This window comes from Apiospora hydei, assembly GCF_038363865.1.
Source record: "Apiospora hydei strain CBS 114990 chromosome Unknown utg000006l_segment0_segment0, whole genome shotgun sequence".
In the NCBI taxonomy this organism is placed as follows: domain Eukaryota; kingdom Fungi; phylum Ascomycota; class Sordariomycetes; order Amphisphaeriales; family Apiosporaceae; genus Apiospora; species Apiospora hydei.
In genome coordinates this window covers 4,275,234-4,297,561 of record NW_027117365.1, presented here as the reverse complement: position 1 = coordinate 4,297,561, position 22,328 = coordinate 4,275,234, and the positions used below count along the sequence as shown (strand labels likewise).

Here is a 22,328-nt window from a genome sequence, read left to right as displayed (position 1 = left end):
TTTTTCAAAAGCATATCTCCAGCTGTGGTGAAAACCCAATATGGTTAAACCAGAAGCAGTTCCTGGTTGTCCCAGGCTTACCAAGGCGAGGTCAATTCTTTCCATCTCCCTGTTGATCATATATAACCAGCCTCGGACACAATACAATACATTCTACTGTCTCTTTTAATAGTGCTGCTTTCCTTTAAACCAGTCGAGACCAGGAACTTACAAATTACAACAGCCCTTTTCTCTCCGTGCTCTTCCCATAGCCAGTCCTTTCTCTCATCGTCCTCACCACGAACATGACCCTTTCCAACCAACCCACCATGACGACCTCCAACAAAAACGAAACAGACTCGACCGGAGCCCCCCAACCTGTCCAGCCTCAACACCAAGTACGGAAAGCTACAGGACCCAGCTGGGTGACCCCTATGTCGGGTCCTAGTCAATTGATAGCTGTGTGTACGACCGCGGTGGCCGCCTTACTCTACGTATCCCGCCATCACATTCCGGAGTTGACTGATCAGCCTACAACCTGGCTGTTCGGTCTGCTGAAATTCGCGAGCTTGGGTCTGGGTGCAATCATACTAGATGCCCATAGTGAACTGCAACATCTCTACAAATCGCCGTTTAAAGGGCAAGAGTGCTCTCTGGCATCGGCCCTGGCAGTATGTGCGTTCGTGATTTATCACCAGGGCGGGATCGGCTTGGCATTCTTCAGCTACCAAGCCGAAGTATGTTTCTGGATCGGCTACTGGTTCGAGTGGTGGACGGGAATAGTCGCTGCGCTACCCTACGTTTTCGGTTGCACCTCCCGAAAGGATAAGCCTTTCACCGTTGGGGAACCTGCCTCTCCTGGTATATATCGCGATGGTGGTGCTGCAGCGATGGCAGCAGAGCTTGTTGATCCACCACCTGCTTATCCTACTGAGTCGGTTGGGGGATGGTCTTTGTGTGTTGCTAGATTCCTGGTGCGTGTAGGAGACATGATCCGCGACAATTGAACCACGGTAGAAGTCGGTATGGAAACAGTTATAAAGGGCTGTAGGCCTCGGAATAACGCAAGTCAACAGGCGATATGAATGAATCAAATTGGGCAGTGTCCTCATTTTTGTATTCTTTTTAGATTGATATTGAACTATGGTGGGTTTGTCACATAGCAGCCCATTCAATGCTAAACGCCCTAACATCACGGGTGGCATCTGTGTTGTCCTTGTGCTGCTCCTCGCTCTCAACTCTACCACCGATCAGGAAACTCTTCTTGACGTTTGTGCCCAGTCGACCACCCGTCACGAGATCTAGCAAGTTGATGTCCTCGTTCCATTGAAACCCTGTCGCTTGGAAATGACTGTGGAACCGCAGAGGGTCGCCTGGATAGACGTTGTAGTCGCAGCCAAAGCGTAGCCCAGGCATCATGAAGTAGCCCTTGTCCTGTAGGTGAGCGTAGAGCGGATACGAGGCCGGCACGTCGACGGATGCCAGCTGCTCATCCTGGCCTGGTGAAGGGGTGAGGAGCGCGCCGCTGGTGGTCAGCGTTGCCATCCAGGCTTCTGGCGCTTCGCGGGTCACTGGGGAGTTCTTAGTAGTAGTTGCGGCTGCAGGTGCTGGGGTCGTGTCAAATAAGCTTGTTGCTGCTGCGGCTTCTTCCGCATCAGCCAAAGGGCAACAACGGTCACGTCTTCAGAGGCTTGCGTATCTGGCGCCTGCTTGTTATTCTTCTCCTTCTTTTACTGGTCCCCTTGTTGGCATACATGGCCTTTCGAGCTTCCGTTTGTTCACGCATACTACGCTGAGCATCACTGGTAACAGTCTTGACGGCGTCAAGGTACTGCCTGTCTTGTGGACCAGCCGCGGCGATCCGAGCAGGGTGGTAGTTGCTGTCGTCAACGACAAAAGCAACGTTCTTCTCGACCAGCACCTGGGCCTCCTCGGCCATCAGTTCTATGGGCAGGCCCATGAAGGCGCTCTGCTGTGGCGCCTGCGGCATGGTTCCTACAAAGACGGAGCAGATATTGTGGTTACGGCGTAGGTACATGACATCGTCAATGTCGAAGACGAGGTAGCGATTGGCTGCCTTCGAGATGCGCACATGGGGACGAGGACTGCTCGAGGTCATTGTCACGGTTCTGCGGAGGATTCCTGGGAGATTGGGTTAGCATCAGCTTCTCGAGATGAAGTGAAACAGGACGAGAGGATGGTAAAGATATGACAATCATTAATCTCTTTAAATAAGTTTTTCAACACGAATGTTTTCAGGGGATTGACAGATATTATTTGGTGTAATCACGTCAAGAGGTAAATGCGAAAATGTAGAGGAATTTGGACTTACTTTTGCAGATTGAAGTTGTTGAACTGGAAGAGTCAGACCAAGGAAGCCCGAAAAAAGTTTGGGAAGTTTTGAAGGCAACTTTTTTCTGCTGGTAGTGGGGTTCATCCACAGTGCCCACCGTACAGTGATTTGCACTGTACGGACTATGATGCTTCTCCTGGGCCAGGGTCGACAGACGGCTGAGTGCAACAATATTTGATTGATCAAAACTCCATGTTTGGTTTAGTTGCATCTGCGGGCTTCTTCTCAGGCTCGTCGCCATCGGCAGGAGGGAGACTGAACGGCTTGATTATCAGCCCTCTGGAGCGACTGAGACTGAAGGATAGATCATCCCTAGCATGGCCGTCCGATGAACCACCACCCTTTTCGTGGTAGACGGGAAGGCTGTGGACTCTCAAGAGCCCTTGCATTTGCTCGTCGGACTTGGAGTCTGACTTTGCACCTGGTGGTGGCGCGTGGACAGCATTAAGCTGGAGAGGAACAAGCTCAACAACACCGTCCGACAGCAGCTCCATCCATCTGACAAACCCCGAGGTTCGTGGATACAAAGTAAGTGGAAGCGTCACGATAGCAGTAACTCTCCCCGAGTATTGCCTCAATAATGCTCGCAGAGAATGAAGAAACTGTAGGACTTCTTCAGGCCGAGATAGCGAGCTCGGATACAGCGTTGGCGAAAGAAGACTGGGCACAATGATGCGATGCACCATAGACTTTGGCGAATTGGCAACCTTGGTCGCAATGTCGTTTATGAAGAGTTTCAGAGATGATGGCGTAACATCGGTGGGCTTTGCAGAGAGCTTTGGCATGATCATCGACGGATGAAAGCCAACCTGTCCCTTCACATCACCGGGAGCAAGTCTCTTGGTGAGATCGAAGGAGTGACAGAACACGGATGCTGGCTCAGAGCCTGGAGCAGTAGGTCTCTGTGGCCCTTGTCTATCTGAGTATATAGTTAGTGAGAAGCTCTTCTATATTCCAGTGAAAGGCAAACAAACCTCTGGACGTTCCAGCAGAGCTCAGGCTCTCGTATCTCCATGCAATCTTCATCTTGTCACCGGCCGCAGTTTCAGACTTGCTGGGCGAGCCTGTCTCAGTCGAGACGCCGGGCAGCTCGGCCTTCCAGCCTTCGTGCATGCCCAATACGTGAACTTGGTGGCCCTGCACGAGACCTTCTGCGGCGTAGTAGCGCAACAGGACGTTGGCAAAGTCTGTAGTGCCGTGTTCTTCGATCAGGAGAGATGTTCCCAGCGGGAACCCGGCATGGCCAGCCAGTAGAGTGTCCAGGGACGCCGTGCCGGTAGAGGTTGTCGGCCGTCCATCGAGAGGTGACGGCCGGACCCCAGGAACAGTCACTTTCTCTGCCTTTGCTGGTGACCCCTGCGCCGAAGCAGGGGTGTTAATCACCATGTTCCGTTTACGGAAAGACATTTCTCAAGTGAAGAATTCCACAGTAGTGAGAAATGGTGGTTTTCAATACTCACGGTGGTTGTTGGGTTTATTAGTTGCCCGCTTCAGTTAGTACCTCAGATGTGTGTGCCTCGAAGATTTATTAATTTTACCCCAAGCGGGACCGGCCGTTAACACCAAGAACCAAGACTGATATGCATCCACGTAACGATGTTGCAAAATCTCAAGAATTACTTGTTATTACTTGATGTCTAGTTTAATAAACAAGCAACTGTAATATTTAAGATCATGGAATCATATCTTCTTCAAAGGTCTTTCATTGCATCTTTAGACCTACCGTGATCCTTTGGGCGGTTTGACGTTGACGCTCTTGACCCCCAAAACTGGGCCCTGGTCACTAAATCGAGTGCCCCGCTTTGCTGAAATCGCTGGAACTCAGAGCGTCAAAATTTCGAGCTTAAGCATTCCAGCCTCGCAACGCCTTGTCAGTCCAGTCCCGTCGCACCCAACCCACGCTCCCGCCCATCCCGCCACATCTCGACTTCTGACCGCGCTCCGCACCGAAGCACACTCTCTACACACGCCTCCCGACTTCGACTTCTCCCAACTACCAAACTACCGACAAAATGGCGACTGGCGGCGGCGACGCGCAGCTCTTTGAGGACAACTTCACCATCTACGAGCGCGACCAGTCCAAGTACGACCGCGTGGCGCGCATCACGGCCTCGACCGAGGACAACCTGACGCAGATGACCCTCGATGTCAACATCGAGCTGTTCCCCGTCGCCATCGGCGACCACCTGACCGTCGTCCTGGCCACCAGCCTCAGCCTCGACGGCACCCGCGACGCCGTGTCGGACGGCAAGGGGTGGCGCGACGTCAAGGGCGAGAGCTCCCTCGCCGACCTCTACGACTACGTCTGCCACGGCAAGATCTACAAGTTCGAGGACGGCGCTGACGGCCAGACCCTGTGAGTAATATCCGATCGTCTGTTAGTTGGGCTTGGATTGCGAATTTGCTAACCATTGTCTTTCCTCCTCAATAGTAAGGCATACATCTCGTACGGCGGTCTGCTCATGATGCTCGAGGGTCCTTCCAAGAAGCTGCTCCCTCTGCGGGTCGAGAACACCTACCTGTTGATCAAGAAATAAGTGGTATCTGGGTACATCGAATTGATAATTTCACGCCGCACCACTAGAACTCTGAACCGGGACCGAATGACTGATTTCATGGCGAGCGATGTATTGAGATGGGGTATCATGGCGTCCAAAAGGAGGCATGCTAAGCTAAAACTATCTAAGGCAGATGCATCTATCCAGGCGTTCGGGGCGTTTCATAGACATAATATTCATGCAACACATATCGGCTCGCGCCAACTTCTAGCCGGGCCATCCCTCATGCTGCTCCTTGCTTTGTACATTTCCCCCTCTCCCCCTCTCCCTCTTCCTACAATGCCTGGTGCGGACCGGGGAACGGCACTTCTCTATGCGGTCGTCTCACGATCTCGTCGTAGTGCGTCTCGTTCTCCTTGGTCAAGATGCCCATGCGCACAAAGAAGTCCAGCAGGATCAGGGCGCAGTTGGGCTTGAACTCGCCGCGCGCCAGCGCCTCCTGGACCTCCGCGACCGTCCACAGGTGGAACTCGGCCACCTCGCCGTCCTTCGGCGTGGGCACGACGTCTGCGGGCAGCTCGAGGTCGTAGACCCACTGCGTCTCCGGGTAGATCAGGCCCTTCTCGCCGCCCGCCCGCTCGTCCGTGATGTAGATGTACGTGACCGTGCCCGTCAGCTTGCACTTCTCGCGCATGAGCGCCTCCGGCAGGCTGGCCTCCTCGTCCGCCTCGCGCACCATGCACTCGAAGGGCTCCTCGCCCGTCATCAGGCCGCCCGCCACCGTGTTGTCCAGCATGCCCGGGTACGTGCTCTTGTCGGCCGCGCGCCGCGGCACCCAGATCTTGAGATTATTATTATTATCATTATCGTCACCATCGGTCGTCGACGAGGAGCGCACGTAGCCCGTCATGTGCACGCCGTACCGCATGACGCCCAGGAGCCCCGCGCCCGCCCGCTCCACGTTGTACAGGAGCTCCGGCGCCTTGGGGTCGTTAGTGGTGTAGACGGGCCACAGCTCGTCGCGCCAGCCGCTCAGGAGCTCGAAGGTCTTTTGCTCGCGCCAGCGCTGCATCACGGCGGCGACGGCGGCGGAGCGCTCGGGCTCGGTGGGCTGCTCGAAGGCGCGCAGGATCCGGGCGGGGGCGTCGTACATGACGGGCCCGCGGATCTCTTCGGGGACTTGGGAGGAGGGCCTCGACGACCTGGGGCAGGAGCAGGCCGATCGTCTGGTCGGTGCCGTCGGGGTTGCGGTGGAGCAGGGTGACGAGGCGGGTGGTGTCGACGGTCGTGCTGGAAGGGCGTCTCGGTCTCGCCTGGGTACGGAAAGCTGCGGGAATACAACGAGGACAAATCAGTGAGCCGGGGGCGGCTTGTTGAGCAGACGGCGGGACTTTTTTTTTTGGATGTCGACTCACGCGTCAGCCTGCCTCATAAGGTCCACGTTCCGGAATCGTGCCATGTTGTAGTGTGGTGCGGCGATGTTTGTGTGATTTGGGTGTGTGATAATTGGGGTTGTCGATATTAGCCTCGCGGATGTCGAGATTGTTGGGAATCTTGCGACGCGAGGAGCGGTGTTATGAGCTACAGAATTTGCTGACGGAAAGCATTTGCGATGTGAGAACGAATGAGGTATTATTCGCGATGCACCCAGCCCCGGAGATGTCGATTGCCGTATGTTCAAAAGGAGACGCCGAAATCGCATTGGCTTAGTATGCCCCTATATTCAGTATAGGCGCGTGTGGTATGAGGGTGATCAGATGCTCTGGCCAATTCCAGCCCAGGCACTCGTTTGGCGGGGTGCTGCTGCTTACGGGCAGCTGGATGGCGGGGCACTCGGAAGTTTTCCGCCCTGACGTCTGATCGATCGTGGGGGCCAAACTTTCTTTGTGTCGAAGATTCGAGCCGTCGCGAGACTCATCTGGATTGCAAACAGCCAATCGGCATGCTTCAACGGTCTGAAACGTTCATAAACGGCATCAATTGAACTAACTGAATCACTCGACATCTGCGCAAAGTCGTTGCTTATGACAGTGCACCATTGACGCAAATCCCAAGACAACCAACGAGCGCATGCAACTGTACAGTCTGTACACCGCTAGCAACTGTACGGGTTTCTCCTATTAGGGGCTGCTAGCAAAGTCCGCTGCTAATACCCCTATCCGCGAAGAAGGGCTTATACAATGGCGGCACCGACTCAACCTCTGTTCGGTATTCTGCCAACGGGGCACCCTCTTGTGACGGAACCGTCCTCGGCCCCAACTCCCACATCTTTTTTATATATCCTACCCTCAACCACACCAGCAAATCCCAAGCCCTTTTCGCACTTATCAGTCTTCCCTACTCCCGGGCATAACACTACCCGAAAACACGGCGGCCGCCATCTATCTCGCCACCAATCCCGAAGTGCTGGCCAGCGGCGGCCAGCCCAATTTCCGATTCTTGGGCGGCGTGGGACCGGGCAAGGAGAGCGCCGTGTACAAGGTCGGCGCGACGGGCGGGCAGGAGGGCATCGTGGTCGGTGTCAGCATCGAGGATGCCGCCAGCGTCGCGTCGCGCATCGAGGAGTTATCCGCATCCAAGACGGATGGGACCAACTCTCCCTCGGGGGCTTTAGTCAAGGCCGGAGCGCAGACACCCACGACCCAGGTACTGGCGCAAAGGATCATCAAGAACGCCTTCAACTTTCTGGCGAGCTTCAGCGGACAAGCCGGCCAGGTCGAAGTCGTACCCCTCAGGGCGTTTGAGGACTGGTGGAGGAAATTCGAGAGCAGGGTGCGGAGCGATCCTACCTTTTTAGAGAGGGAGCAAGAGTAGAAGTATCAAGTTAGGGGCATAGGAGTCATTTACGGCACATCATTCTGACCCTCATTGAGTTCTAAGTGCTCGTTCTCTGCTTTGTGACTTGACCTTTGGTTTAATACCAACCGAATGCTGATTAGGGCATTGACGCACTCCAGCCTACGAACCGAACGAAAAGTGACAGCCCATACCCGGAATGCCGTGCATCGGCATTTGGCGATTGATCAACCTTAGCATAATCACGCCACTGGGGCTCACGAGACCATCAAATCACTTATCCGTATTATGACCTTGGCTTGTATTACGGAAGACCAAGAAAGCAATGCCTGCTCCGATGAGTAGGACCATGATAAGGCATACCGCTTCGTCGCTCTCGTCTTGCTCTGAATGGACGACCCAAATAGCTGGGCCCTACATTGCAATCCAAACCCGTATAAGCGAAAGAATGACAACTAGCATATGTAAGGTATTCCATTCTTGAGTATTGGCTGAGATACATTGAAAATCATGCATCCAGAAGCGAATTGTTTCCAATGGCCGTTTCTTATCTAGGCTTCTTGCTCATTTGCCATACTTACCCATGAAGCGACCATGCGATGCATGGTGCATCTTAGCCAACTGTTTAATACCCTTTCTACTCTCGCATCAAGTAAGCCTCCAAACCACCGTTGCATCATGACCCAGTACCCGGTTAGGTTGATTACATCTGTGGTCGTTCGTGGCATGGACTCCCCGTTTTCGCCGATTTACACAGTGATTCTATCCATCTCTGTCTGAAACCAGGGGCTGTGTCTGTATTCCATATATATCCCTCTGAAGAGAATGATCAACCTTCTTCTTAGACCTGCCGCTGTGATTAGTAGGTCCTGAATAAGTTGTTTGTACAAAAGCTTATAATCTCGCCGACAGGCGCCTCCTGGTACCCACTCTAGCATACCCGGCGTCTTCCTATTGGCTCAACATCTAAATGTGGTAACCCTTGGTCACGCCCTACACCGGACCTGTTGTTATTCAGGATTGTGGTTTGGTGATAGATACGATACAAACCTCCAAGGGAAGTGAGGAAGGACTCAAGGTGGTCAGTGTTCACACAACGTGGCCCGCAATCAGACACTCCGTAACCGGTCATTACTTCAAAGAAATTTACCGTGACAGAGTACGTTTTATAAGTACGACTGTATGCAGGCAAAAACAACAACCAGAAAGAAGTCCAGTCGCCTGCTCATGGATTCGAATGCGACAGCAAGAAGCGACAACAAGGCAATGACCCTACATGTAGATGGTCATCCTCGGTACGCCCAGAAGCTTTCAGGCTCAACTGGGGTCAAGGAAGCCAGCGATGAACCCGCCGAAGAATCCTTCAAGGAGTGCGGCCTCAAAGGCAAAAAAGTTGTTGTTTGGACTTGTGTAAGTTGGTCTCGGTGCCTAATTCGGTGACCTCAGTTGCAACACTAACCAATTGGCATTCTGGCAGTGCGTCTGCTGGCATGTGGCTATGCCAATCCGCCTTGACCCATGCGAGAGCTGCGGGACACCGCGTTGCGCCAATTGCCGAGTCGAAACAGTCAGAAAGAGTGGTCGGTAGTTGGCAGGCTGGTGTGGTTGAAAGTGGCGCAATCTTTCCTAGGGGATGTCTCCTGGTCAGCCAGCTTTCCAGCCTTTCGGCCAATTCGCTGTATTTCAGCCGATTTCACCAGCTTGGCTTCCAATCACCGACAACCTGTTTTCGATACTTTAGCGGCCTTGCCACCTGGATTCGTGATGTCGAGGGATCGAAATAAGCACAAAGTTCATCCGGTACGTCAAAGAGTCGAGCGCGAGCAATACCGCATTAATCTGAATACGCGCCAGCTCAAAGAACAGACGACGCCGTACGCAAGAAATACCACACCTTTTACAGTACTGATAACACGCCAGCCTTTCAAATTGATCAATTCCGAAAATAAAACGCGCCGCTAATTCTTTGAGGTTTCTTAGAAGCTGTCAGCTCGCTGTTAGAACGAGATCTCCCCCTTTTCCTTTAGTGGTAAAGGCTCCTCGTTAACTCCCGACCCCTGAAATTCCGACCCCTTGAATTCGAGAGCAGGGTGCGGAGCGATAGCACCTCTTTGGGGAGGGAACAAGAAGAAGATATTCAGATAAATGCATAGGAGCTGTGGTCGGCTTGGCTTCTAGGCCTTTTATGACCTAGAGTTATTGATACTATCTGGTTTTAATTCCCTTGGACGTGGTTCGCGTGACGTATGGTCCATACCCGTACTCTTCATCGACTTCCCCAAAAGTGTCCCAGAAGCTCTCTTCTAATATCATATCAAAGAGGCTAATGATCGCGACCATCGCGATGCATTTTCTAACAACCCCGATGTTCTTTGGTGTTCAGATCGACCCCGCTGCCAGGCTGTCAGACACTCTCGACGCGGTGTGACACTGGCTAAAGTCTGACTGCCAACACTTGAGTTCTCGACCTCATAACCCTGCATCATAAAACTTTGTTCGATTAACGCCACGTGGCTCCCCTACACCTTGGCTAGGTGATGTCCTCATTATGTACCCGAAGGCGAAAACACTCTTCATGAACAATCACAGCATCATGCGGTATTCCCCCTCGTCGCATGCATTCAGAGGTGCTGACCAGGCAGCGTAACGTACTGCAAGGTGGTGAGACCGTATAGCTGGCGAAGAAGCAGGCAGTGCATGAGGCGCGGGGCCGGCTGGCAGCATAGTTGCCATGTCGGAAGAGGCATTCCAATGACATTTTAAGTGTCAGGCTATGTCGGATGAAGGGCTAATGCAGTTCTGTCTGACATGTGGCAATGCAGTCCACGAGATGTTCAAGACCCTGCAGTTGCTGCCCGAGCTGTGGCCGAGCTGAGGCGATGATAAGCTCAGTCACTGAAGCCGGCAGCAACATTAAGAACATTTTGTTCGAGTCGGTCTAACCTTACGTGCTGCAGACTATTCGAACTACTAGACAACACATAGCCTGGGTGACGAAAATCGGTTGATTCGTTTATGCGCGCTTCCAGCTGAGCTGAGCCGCAGGCACTGGAATTCAATTCAGGGGCAAAGGAGAATTTCAAGTTGGCCATGAATTTGGTAAATTGTACGATATTCTGAGATGGGAAAAAATAGGGAATGAACATGGAAATCGGAATTGGTGCGTTGCTTCCTCGGTAACTTCTCCGCTGTCAACGACTATTTGATTGGCACTGATTGGCACGACAGCACTCGGTAAGATCCTGGTTGAACAAAGTGATATGTCGAAAAAGGCCTTCATATCTACTCAACTCGTCCATGCCAGTCTGCTTCAGTTTAGTTTAGCCCCTTTTTAGTGGCCAGGTATTAGCCAATCACTTAATACCGTTCTTTCTGTGGAAATGTATAACATGACGTCCGCCGTTCGTTCCTGGGTGAGTTCATTACCGATATCCGGCCTAGTATGAATCTCTGGGAGATCACGATCCTTTCATGCGTATTTCTAGAACAGTAAAGTGCTTCGAAAGTGGTTTTCCAAAAAAGCAATTTGCTTTCAGCCAGTGAACACTCATGGTCCGTTAATCTGGCCATGCTATCTAATTGACTTTTTTTGTTCTTTTGCTTTTCGACTCATACCAGCGCAGGCCAGCAGAGGGAAGTGACTTAAAACCGAGCAAACCCAACACATATCGACTCAAAAGAAGGCATTATAATATCAAATGGTTGGTCTGCCGTTTTCATTCGGGCACCCCGAAAAGTCTTACTTGCTTGGGATAGACTGGAGTTCTGAATGGGCAGTGTGACTTCTATTGAGCTTTGCCAATGTTCTGGTATCGAATATCTTCTTTAGATGTGTCATTCGAATTGCGAACTTATCATGTCATGGAGCTATAGTGTCTCAAACCAAGCCATTCGTCATATTCACCTATACCTTGCATTCGGTTTCAGACCTGGAAATACATACACATTACAATACATTCTGCAGATCTACGACATAGATTCTAGCCTATGGTGCGCCATTGCACTGAGAAACCCACATACCAGAAATTCTTGAGACTACCGGATAGGTAGGACACCAAGAATCGTGTTTTATTCAACCCATATCTCCTGAACTCAGGTTGGATGCGACCTTTCTTCCATACCAGCTGGCACTTCATGAATATTTCGTCTGTCCTATAATGTCGTAGTCATTATCATTTCACTTTAACATCACCTCTAGCAGGTTAATGTCTGTGTGGAGATAGGGGCTTGTCCAGTCCGCTATATAAGGTGTCGTTCCGTGCGTCGCTTAGAGTCAGCAACTGCAGCAGATTCTGACCACTGTCCACATCCTGCAGGCTTTACCATTCTTAAGGGCGTTCTGACAGCCGCTCGGCCCTCCGATTGGTGTAATTCTCCGAGCAATGCGTGATTCGGAGGCGCCAAGTGCTTAAGTGATCGAGGCAAGATGTCTTGAAAGAGCTGATCACGAAAATGTCGTGACCCCCTCCCTTATACCGTCTGGTGGCAGGTTGATCCGCCAAAGCAATTGCACTGGTTCGAGCGTTGTTCCAAACTCAGTTCCTTGGTGTGACCATCGTCGTGCAGTTCCCAGATAGAGTTGCTTGATGGAGTCTGCGATGTCTCAGTCGGGAGTTCGTTCATCTCCGGAGGGCTGAGAACAGGCCGCCCAGGGTTATGAATTGGCAATATGAATTTTCTTGACGTGTGGGAGCTCAAGACTGCATCGCAGTGGCTTATGCAGGTCATGTGAGGGGTCTTACTGATTGGCTTTATCTATGGCCCTACCCCTTTGGTAGAGGCGGTCAAGTATCGTGGTTTTCGGCAAAGACGGTCGAAATTACGGCTGTGGCTGTTCAGGGTCAATTTTGCAAACCCACGAGGTTACTTTTTGTTTGAAAGACACTGTTCATCTTGAAAAGGAGTCAAAGAAAAGACTATGAGGCATCCGCATGGCCAAGAGTGGCGTACTCGTGAAAGTTCACCGAGCGGGGTTAGAGAAGCCGACTGCATCGAATTGAACGACGACCAATTCATTGAACACGGACCAAAGGGGAAAAAGGTCGTCGTTTGGACCTGTGCAAGTTCGATCCTTAACTGGAGAACCAGGAGCTTAACTTGATGGAAGAATACACTTGCTAATTGGTTCTTCCTGGACAGTGCTTTTGCTGGCATAGCCCCATGCCTATTCGTCTTGATCCATGCGAAAGTTGCGGCACACCGCGTTGCGCCAATTGCCGAGTCGAAACAGTCAAAAAGAGTGGCCGGCCTTGCAATACACCTTGCCCCTATGATTCTGCCCTGTCGCTTACAGCAGACGGCAAGTCGGGCGAGATGGTGTGCACGAAAGTGGCGTACCCAAATCTTAGTGGTAGAGGCTCCCCGTCATCTCCCGGCTACTTGAGGCAGGCTGCCTAGGCTAACAAGTAAGCCGCACAGCACCACTAGATCGGGCTCGCCTGGTTACAAGCAAGGAGGCGTGTCCTTCTAACACTGGTGGCCCTCTCGAATGGCCACATAGCCCGGGCGAAGACTTCGATGTCTTCCGGCATTGTATCATCCGAACAGGAGCCAATTCAAGGCGGCGATGCGATCATCTGGACCTGCTGACTCTGAATAGTGGCATATTCCAATGCTGTGACCACTGGGTGCTTGGGTATCCACTGCAGACCACGCAGCAAGAAGCGTTGGGTACGATTGAAGATGATGCTGATAGTTAAGGGAAGGACTATCCTCAAAAGCAACTTGCCCAATGATATGAATTTGCTCGGAGTCTGCAGGATGCGGTCAACCAATGGAGAGAAAGGCTTGATAGAGCAAGGCAACCACCACCACACCACACTACGCAACAAGGCGACCGCGCCTCGGGCCGTACTGCATGGACTGGGGAGCTCCAGGGCCAGTTGACGATCTCAGGAATTAAAACCATGTTTCCCTTATCTCAAGCTAAAAGACTCGCACACTTCGAAAAGGCCAATGTGATGTTTTGGTCGAAGAGATGATCTACGCTAGTGATCTTGAATGGTGATCCCAGTTTCGCTGTGAACTGGGCGGCTCTAAGTATAAAACAACAGGTTTCGCCAGTCGGACCTAAGTTGGAATTGACTTGTCACCTTGCTCTTCAACTGGAAATTGCCAAACAACGATGCTGTACTCTTAGGGCTCTACAGGGTCTTGCTACTTTCCCTTCTCCTCCATCACTGCCACCAGCTGCTCTGGGTGTCTTGCAATGCACCTTTACCAAGTACATGATCTCACATAATGTCTATTACTTCCGATATTTCCTGTCCCAGCAAATCTTTCAACTGGGAAACAAACGAAATAAGCCCAAATGGAGAAGATACCCCCTATCTCGACATGAAAGATGCCATCCTGGGCAGCCCATCGCTTGATCCACTTGACGAATTCCTGGCGATTCCTGTTCATTCGCCAGCAAGATTTCGCCTCCCACGATTGTTCCACCCGTTGTGTAGCAATCAGTCTATTCTAGAACACAGATCTGAAACTTTTTCGCCCCTCAATCGCAATGTGGTATGGCTGGATGATAGTAGCCTCGGGCATGGACCCCGGAGCTATAGTGGTGTTATGAAAGATGAAGAGTTCCTAAGGATCCTCAAAATGAAGGTGAAACACGAATCCCTTTCCTTTTACGACTGGAAGTTGTGGGTTGACAAGGAAACAGCGACTTGGACACGAGACCCTCACAGATGCCCGTATCAGACGCATGTAAGAGAAAGAAAATTGTTTCGAATAATCACTTTACTAATCTTCACAGCCACATCCCTGATCCAAGCTGCCATACCGTCAGCAGTTTAATATGTAGGGCGCCATGGAATCAACGGTTGGTGCTAAGAGACTTCATAAAGAGATACATCAAAGCTGATGGGCTGATGAGTGTTCGTATTTTGGTAAACTACCCTTTCTTATTCTCCTCGGACCTCGGAACCCTTTTGGTGTGAACTGACACATAGTAGCCATGTGAGGATAAAGGCAAAGCATTCGTCATGGAATTTCACCTTCCATACCTTGCTTGGCGAGATCAGAGTAACGGGAGCAACTGTGAAGACGCCCGAAGGACCAAGGATGGCAAGCCTCTCAGGAAGCTGCAGGACATGTCTTTTCTGTCACGATCTATGGCCTCAGGCGTGGGCAATAGAAAGGATATGCCAGTCGATTATCTATACGAAGCCCAGTCCTCTTGCGTGATAACTGGCTACAACAACACTTATTGGACAGCTTTGTCCTTCTCCGACACCTACTTCTATCCAGGGGCAAACAATAACGATGAATCAGTTTGTGGGGACAATGAAGACATGTTGCCGGACTACGATGGGGATGATGACGCCGACTTCACGGACCCTCTGACCATTGGCAACACCACGATTCCGCACAAGTGGTTAGATCCAAGACATTATTTTCTCGTGATCTTAAGTTCCCGATTGGATAAAATCAAAGACGAATGGGATCACATTCGGGATGAATTGTCGTCGAAAGTCTCGGGCTATGTGAGTTGGCTCTAATTTATTAGCACCCATACATTCATTACTCTCTCTTTTGGAGACGCCCTTGTTACCCAAGTTATTCTTTTGGCTATTTATTTTCCCTTCAGCTTGTCAACTGACCTAAACGTATACTCCCAGTTGAGCAATCCCCATATTACATCACCGTCAGCAAAGTTGACGCTGGCATCTACGGATGGCCACGCGGAAGCTGTCAATAAAAGCTACGAGTGGGTGACTGCCGTTATGTATCTTCTCGAAAAGCTTCTGGTCACCTTGGACAAAGTGATCAAGGCATACGTCAAATTCGAACAGTCCGGACTCGTCAAATGTACGGACCCTGAGCCTTCACAGCTATTGCAGCTTCCACTTCAAGTAATCAGGCAGTCTGTAGATGAGCTGGACATGATCCGTGATAGTTTGTCTACATTACGTCAGGAGGCCCAAGTGTTCAAGGAGCAAGTAAGTTATGCACTGTGAGAGAAATGTATACAAGCATATATCTGATACCATCACAGCTTCTTCTGCATCTGTCTGTTGCTGGGAACTTCGTCATGGTCTTACAGCAAGCAAACTTCACGACGAATTCTACATACGTAGGTAATGGACATAGTTATTCGGGCAAACATTTCACTGACGGTATTCAGATATTCTTCTTCGGGGCTCCGACCTTAGCCGCCGGGCTTTTCCAAGCCAATATTTTAGATGGGAAGCTGACGATCGTGTGGTTCATACTGGTGACATTTGGCATCACCGTCTTGGGTTCAATAATCCAGAAGAGACGGGATGGATTCACGTGGCCTCAGGTAGTGAACTCCTTGGTCTTTGGACGACTGCCTCTCAGGGACACTGGTCAGGATGGCAGGCCCGGTAGCCCAGCCCCTTGGCAAACGCCAGGCCACTCCCCGTTATGGCAAGAAGTCATACCCCAGAGAAGACACGCCATGCTGATTAGAGGTCGGTCTGAACGTAACAGTACATGGAGGAACGGTAGTTCCATTAGGCGACTAAATCGTGACAAGAATAGAGATGAGCATAGGCGTCAGCCAGTTTTAAGACGGGATGGGTCTGGTCTTACATATCCAGAAGCGGTACATACAAGGTCCGGATAAACTCCTCTATCCTGTCATAATTGAGCTGATATTACCAGAATTCATGTTAAAGAATTCGTGTCCCAGCACCAATACATGACTCTTATGACACTGGATCACCCTCAATTCTTGAAACTTATATTTGTGCCAATAGTTGTACTATCCATGAATATCTTTGATTGATGGCAAATGACAAGGTAAAACTAAATAATCAAGTTTGTATTGTATCGTTTTGTATAGTTCCAGATTTCATAGCTATTCAGGCTGTACTTGCTGCGTGCCATCTCGTTTATGCTGTCATATGCTGTTCTTACCGACTGGCCGTAATCTGCAGTCTATAGGAGTAGAGTCAGAGTTCTATGTGAACATTTGAGTCCATAAACATTGTTTAGGACAGATTACCAGCCTTAGGCGACATCGATGCCTAATAATATCCCGTGACCACCTTGCGACTGATCACACATCGACTTACCTGCAGTATCACAATCACGATAGCGAATTGCGCTTTCTGTAAACCGGTCAGGGGTAGATTGTACCTTTCTCTCGCTCACTCCGATAACGTACAACCCGAACTCCCCATCCTTAGATTAGCCGTCGCACACATTGACATGTTGGGCTGTGGCGAGGATTCGATCTTCCATCACAGCACAGGAGGGATGGCAGCGACCTAGATTTATCTTGGCATGAGCAAGGCAGACTCGATTGTCAGCTGGGTTATCGGCGATCGGCAACAGTAAGAGCTACATTCTAAGCGGCGATCACCTTATGTAGGCATCCGCGTGCTTGGCTGCTGATATAGCATTGGCTTTGATAGAAGTCGTGTATTGGCACCGCTTGCCTCACCGGTTGACCCCTCCTCTAGTGATATCGGACGAGCCAATATCTCCCCCCGCCTGCCCAGAGGCTGACAATTCTGAAGCGATTTGAGCGTGTCAAGGGCCCATTGGTTGGCAATAGCAGCCTGAACCAATCACCCGGGACTCCAAATGTATGTGCAACATCATGGAAGCCCAACGTCCTTGGGTCAAATGCATGAATGCTACCCAAAGATTTCCGAACTGATTCCTATTGCTTCAAATGCGCCACGCAATATTGGCCTCATGCACAGCCCGCCTCACTTAACGTCATGAGGCTCTGCTGAAGATGCCATACTTTGAGAGATGTCTTGTAGGACACCATGACCCCAACCTTTTCCTCGATCAAAATATGCCTTGCAAGTAGGCAAGCAAGCAACACTATCTTCCGAAGGCAGAAATAGCTTCCGCATGAGACAAAACTTTGGCATTGATGACATAGTCAAGATGGCTAGCCTCACCGAACTCGAAGGCCGGCTCGCGGGCCTCGGTCTGGACTCCCCCTTTCCGGATGTCCCCGCGGCCAACGCCCTAACAAAGCCCATTGATATCTACCGGCTGCACCTTGCCAGCCTCATCGCAGCGACACTAGAGTGCGATGTGGCGGCCGCCTATGAAGCAATACTGACAGCAACCGATCTGACTCTGGCGGATTTGGCCGTTGTCGTGCCGAAATTGAAGCCGAAAGATGTCAAAGACATCAAGGAGTTCGCTATAGAGCTTGTACAGAAGGTATATGATCTGGTTCTTCTCGTGGTTGTTACTGTACTAAGGATTGTTGTCATCATGGTATGATCTGACAACCCCTTTTTCCACTTATAGCTGCCTACTTCGCCCCTTTACGCGGTTCCGTACCCCGATGGAGTTCAGCTCCGCTTCTTCTTCTCTCAGAAGACCCTCCCTCTGTTGATGCTACCGTACATCCGTGAGAGAGGCACAACCTACGGTGAAGACCATGCACAGGGCCTCAAGGACCCAACAAACCCGGAGGGTGGCCAGAAGAAGATCGTCGTAGAGTTTTCGTCTCCGAACATCCCCGGCGACTTCAACGGATCCCACCTGAGAAGCACCATCGTCGGAGGCTTCGTGGCCAAGATGTACGAGTGCATGGGCTGGGACGTGGTGAGGATGAACTACCTCGGCGACTGGGGTAAGGACCTGGCCCTCTTCGCTGTGGGGTGGGACAAGTATGGCTCTGAGGAGGCGCTGGAAGCCGACCCGCTCGACTACATCATGGACGTCTTCGGCAAGATCAAGGCCGACTTCCAGCCCGAATCGGATGCCAGCAAGCAGGCCAAGAACGAGAGCAAGAGCACGGCCGAGATTGAGAGCCAAGGCATCTTCGCACAGCGTGATGGGTTCTTTAAGAAGCTGGAGGACAAAGATGAGGAGGCCCTCGCGTTCTGGAAGAAGTTCCGCGACATCATCCTGACCAAGCTCGAGCCTGCCTACAAGCGGCTCGGCGTCACGTTTGACGAGTACTCGGGCGAGTCCCAGTCCCTGCAAGTGACCATGGCCGAGATCGAAGCGACCCTCAGCGCAAACGGCGTCCTCCAGGAAAGCGACGGGTCGCAGATCATCAACTTCGAGGACCACGGCAACAAGGGCCTTGGCACAGTCATCGTGCGAGCCCGCACGGGCTCCAGCACGTACTTCCTGCGGGACCTCGCCGCCGCGGTGGACCGCGAGAAGAAGCACGCGTTCGACAAGATGATTTACGTCGTCGCCTCGAAGCAGAACTCGCACTTCCAACAGGTCTTCAAGACACTTGAACTCCTGGGCCGCGAGGACCTGGCTAAGAAGTTGCAACACGTCAGCTTCGGCGACATCACGGGCATGGCGCCTCATGTCAAGAAGACTATGTCACTGGGACAGATCCTCGACGAGTGTGCGGAGATCATGAAAACTGCAGGAACTGAGGATGGAAAGGATAATGAAGACGGTGGTGACGATGCCGCCCCTTCTTGTGGCGGAGATCCAGCTGCAGTTGGGGGCCTGTTATCCTTGGACCTGTTCGGGAAGCGCTCCCACGGCTATGCCTTCGACAAGAAACGCATGACGGCCGAGGAGGGCGACTCGTGCCGCATGCTTCAGCAAGAGTACGCCAAGCTCGTCTCCGTGATCGCCGAGCTCAGGGGCCCCGAGGGTGAGGGCGAGGATGGCGGCGGAGATGACCCAGCCCCTGATCACGCCGCGCTGCAAAAGGACGAGAGCATCGACTTGCTGCGGATGATGGCGCAGTACCCCGACGTCACCGCGGCCACGTTCAAGACGCTCGAGCCCCATGGGCTGCTGTCGTACCTGTCACGGCTGGCGGAGGCGTCGGCGGTGGAGCTGGAGGAAGAAGATGACGGTGGTGATGACGGTGGTGATGAAGATGGGGCCGGCCCCAGCAGTGCGGCTCCCGAGGAGGAGACGGCCGAGAGCCGAAAGGCGAAGTTGATGTTGTATGAGTGTGTCAAGCAGGTACTTGGCCATGGGATGAACCTTCTTGGGGTTCCCCCTATTGGATGAGTAAGCACTCACACAGGGCTTGGCGTGTTTGATATTTATATATTGGAGCGTTTCTACGGGGGGGTGTTTGTTGCTACTGGGCCGCTTTGCAGTTTGGCTGTGCTGATTATGGCTATGTACAAGAAATTGATTACGATATTGAATTTGACTGCAGATTGGTTCCCGCTACACTCATAACATGGAATAAGCTGATCGCCGAGTAGCCCAGCATCGTAACACCACGACCTACGAGGTTCACTTAGCTTAATGGTAAAGCACATTGCTCCCATCGTGATGGAACAAAGGGGATACTGGTTCGATTCCGGTAGTGAGCCAATGTTTTCGATTTTTCTTTTTTATTGTGCCTTTCACAAGACTACTTGAACCAGCTTCCTCCTCGCGACCTGGGCCTGCCCCGTGGTGAACCCACGTGAACGCCATATTATCGACTCGATCCAGACGGCACAAGGGCAGGCACAGGGTCTGAGAAAAGCTTACGAGTGCATCTGTTTCTTCATTGCTACTTATGTATCTTGCAATCTGTACCAAATATTTGCATCCGCCCTGCTATAATCCCACCACTCAAAATATCGTACGAGAAATGAAAATAGGAAATACTCAAACAAGGATGCCAGCATCCATCCTTCAGTTTCAACCGAGCCCAACTATTGATAAACTCAAACTCCGCCTTTGAATGAAGCTCCTCCAGCGTTCATGTCCACAGACACTAGAGATATGATTAGCAACCTGCATTGTTGGGCTTTATAGGCCGTAGAGACTTACTGCTGTGCTTCAAGCCGCACACCTCAAACAGCGTGACCGGCGTCACATTCTTGGGCGTGCCCACGATGCCGTGGTTCTTGAGGCGGAGGAGCGTCTCCTTGATGGCCAGGTACGCCGGCGCCAGCGTAGCGAAGCTGAAGATCATGATGCGGAAGCCCATGGCGCGGGCTTCGTCGACGGTGATGGTCGGGCTCTTGCCGTTCTCGACGCTGTTGAGCAGCAGGGGCCAGGGCGCGAGGTCCCGGACCGCGCGCTGGGCCTGCTCGCGCGTCTCGAAGCCCTCGAGCAGGCCGACGTCGGCGCCCTCGTCGCGCGCCTCCCGGAGCCGCGCGATGCACTCGTCGTAGCCCAGCTGCTGCAGCGCGTCCGTCCGCGCGATCAGCACGAAGTCCGACTGCAGCCGCACCCGCGCCGCGTGCGCCGCCCGGATCCGCGAGATGTACTCCTCCCGCGGGACCACCTTCTTGCCGCTCAGGTGCCCGCACCGCTTCGTCAGGACTTGGTCTTCGAGGTGGGCGCCTGCGACGCCGGCGCGGATGTACTGCTCCACTGTGCGTGCGGCCATGATGGGACCTGTTGTTGCGTCGGAGGACACGAGTCAGTAAATGTGTTTGATAGTGGATGCGGATAAATACGGGCAGCGCGTAGATTGTATAGTGGGTATAAGATGGAAGTATCCGCTGCGGCTGTGGGGCAATAAGGGGGCTTCTTCAATGGGGGATACAGAGTCTGGGGTCTGGGGTTTGGGGTCTGGGGATGAGAACCGCCGACGTACCGCCGTAGCCAGTGTCCATGTCCGCGATAAGCGGAGGGCCGAAGGGGTCGAGGTTGGCAATCATCTCGGCGTTCTCACGCATCTCGTGTAGTTGGGCAATGGCCAGGTCCGGCTGGCCCAGGCGTGAGGCGGTTGTGCCAGCTCCGGTCTATCATGTCGATATCAGTCAGTAAGGTATTAATTTCCCGTGACATCTATCAGTTGGGGGTCTGCAGATTGGTTTCACTTACCATGTACATGGCGTCGAAGCCGAGCTCGATGGCCGTGCGAGCAGAAAGACCATCATAGACACCGGGGCAGACGATGAGCTCCTTGGTGTCGAAGATCATCTTGCGGAGCTTGGTAGCCCCTGAGCTGGGCTTGTTGACGGATGCCGCAACGTGGTTGAGAGGGAGCCAGCTCTCAGACGGGCTGGTCGCCCCGGAGGACAGGCTGGGGGAAGCTGCACCGCGTAGCCCTCTTCCTCGACGACTTCGGCTGCGTTGACGAGGGAGATGGGCTTGACAGGTGGTGCAATGTGATGGGTCTCGACTTCTGGGGCAGTCTGGAGAATCACTGGGGCTTCAGTCTCCATTCTGGAGATGGGCTCGTACTCGATTGAAGGTGCCATTGTGTATAGGGGTATATGGGAATGTTGGGCTATATATGGAGGATATGCTTAGAATGAGAAGCAGGAGATTGTGGAAGTGATGCGATGTGGTAGATGGAGCTGACTGTCCTGTTTCTGGCTGGATAATTCGAGATATTTATACTGAGATCATGACTCGATCACAATCTAACGTCTCGGTTCGAAGGCCTCCTAGAAGTCATCCATACCTCTCGCCATGCGAGTCTCCTCACGATACCAAGACTTCGAGTAGATAGCTTCCCCCTCCACGAGCAGAAGCCAAGGCGGAATTATTTGCAACGTCGCTCATCTCGGCAACGTTTCATTTCACATAAGTTGTAGTGATTTTCGCAAGTTCATACCCACCGGACCGCATGGAGAGCGATAGCGAGAAGAGTTCATGCACATCGCCGAGGACATCACATACTACCTCGGGGTGCCACCATGAGGGATGATAGGGGAAGCCAGACGGACCAAAGCGGCGAATGGCAGCGCAATCCCAGGCAATCTCATTGCCCGCAGAAGTGTTCATGACAACCTACATTACACTTTCTTTCCATCGCCAGGGGTCCACTTGTTGGCCAGAATGAGGCCAAGACGTGAACCACGGGATCAGCTATT

The 22,328-nt window shown here is 52.1% G+C and overlaps 9 protein-coding genes across 9 annotated transcripts; 5 read left to right on the top strand and 4 right to left on the bottom strand.

Moving 5' to 3' along the window:
* Positions 1–308: 308 nt before the first annotated feature.
* On the top strand, positions 309–986 carry PG997_008578 (uncharacterized protein; the record flags this gene model as incomplete). Its single annotated transcript, XM_066812893.1, has 1 exon — positions 309–986. One exon carries the CDS (start codon positions 309–311, stop codon positions 984–986), a length of 678 nt encoding a protein of 225 aa, XP_066668235.1.
* Positions 987–1,134: 148 nt separating this feature from the next.
* On the bottom strand, positions 1,135–2,098 carry PG997_008577 (tRNA-splicing endonuclease subunit; the record flags this gene model as incomplete). Its single annotated transcript, XM_066812892.1, has 2 exons — positions 1,135–1,586; positions 1,714–2,098. 2 exons carry the CDS (start codon positions 2,096–2,098, stop codon positions 1,135–1,137), a joined length of 837 nt encoding a protein of 278 aa, XP_066668234.1.
* Positions 2,099–2,514: 416 nt separating this feature from the next.
* Positions 2,515–3,739, bottom strand: PG997_008576 (elongator complex protein 4; the record flags this gene model as incomplete). Its single annotated transcript, XM_066812891.1, has 2 exons — positions 2,515–3,251; positions 3,307–3,739. 2 exons carry the CDS (start codon positions 3,737–3,739, stop codon positions 2,515–2,517), a joined length of 1,170 nt encoding a protein of 389 aa, XP_066668233.1.
* A 605-nt stretch (positions 3,740–4,344) lies between these two features.
* On the top strand, positions 4,345–4,869 carry PG997_008575 (DNA-directed RNA polymerases I-II-and III subunit; the record flags this gene model as incomplete). The annotated part of the gene is made up of 2 exons (XM_066812890.1): positions 4,345–4,688; positions 4,764–4,869. 2 exons carry the CDS (start codon positions 4,345–4,347, stop codon positions 4,867–4,869), a joined length of 450 nt encoding a protein of 149 aa, XP_066668232.1.
* Positions 4,870–5,164: 295 nt separating this feature from the next.
* Positions 5,165–5,983, bottom strand: PG997_008574 (thiamine pyrophosphokinase-related protein; the record flags this gene model as incomplete). Its single annotated transcript, XM_066812889.1, has 1 exon — positions 5,165–5,983. The coding sequence occupies one exon, from the start codon at positions 5,981–5,983 to the stop codon at positions 5,165–5,167; it is 819 nt and encodes a 272-aa protein (XP_066668231.1).
* A 1,027-nt stretch (positions 5,984–7,010) lies between these two features.
* On the top strand, positions 7,011–7,644 carry PG997_008573 (uncharacterized protein; the record flags this gene model as incomplete). The annotated part of the gene is made up of 2 exons (XM_066812888.1): positions 7,011–7,075; positions 7,143–7,644. 2 exons carry the CDS (start codon positions 7,011–7,013, stop codon positions 7,642–7,644), a joined length of 567 nt encoding a protein of 188 aa, XP_066668230.1.
* Positions 7,645–14,609: 6,965 nt separating this feature from the next.
* On the top strand, positions 14,610–15,978 carry PG997_008572 (uncharacterized protein; the record flags this gene model as incomplete). The annotated part of the gene is made up of 5 exons (XM_066812887.1): positions 14,610–15,110; positions 15,246–15,479; positions 15,524–15,566; positions 15,623–15,700; positions 15,752–15,978. The coding sequence occupies 5 exons, from the start codon at positions 14,610–14,612 to the stop codon at positions 15,976–15,978; spliced, it is 1,083 nt and encodes a 360-aa protein (XP_066668229.1).
* Positions 15,979–17,496: 1,518 nt separating this feature from the next.
* PG997_008571 (arginyl-tRNA synthetase) lies at positions 17,497–19,563 on the top strand (the record flags this gene model as incomplete). The annotated part of the gene is made up of 2 exons (XM_066812886.1): positions 17,497–17,781; positions 17,872–19,563. 2 exons carry the CDS (start codon positions 17,497–17,499, stop codon positions 19,561–19,563), a joined length of 1,977 nt encoding a protein of 658 aa, XP_066668228.1.
* A 656-nt stretch (positions 19,564–20,219) lies between these two features.
* PG997_008570 (uncharacterized protein) lies at positions 20,220–21,710 on the bottom strand (the record flags this gene model as incomplete). The annotated part of the gene is made up of 5 exons (XM_066812885.1): positions 20,220–20,269; positions 20,326–20,898; positions 21,101–21,248; positions 21,331–21,449; positions 21,509–21,710. 5 exons carry the CDS (start codon positions 21,708–21,710, stop codon positions 20,220–20,222), a joined length of 1,092 nt encoding a protein of 363 aa, XP_066668227.1.
* Positions 21,711–22,328: the final 618 nt, after the last annotated feature.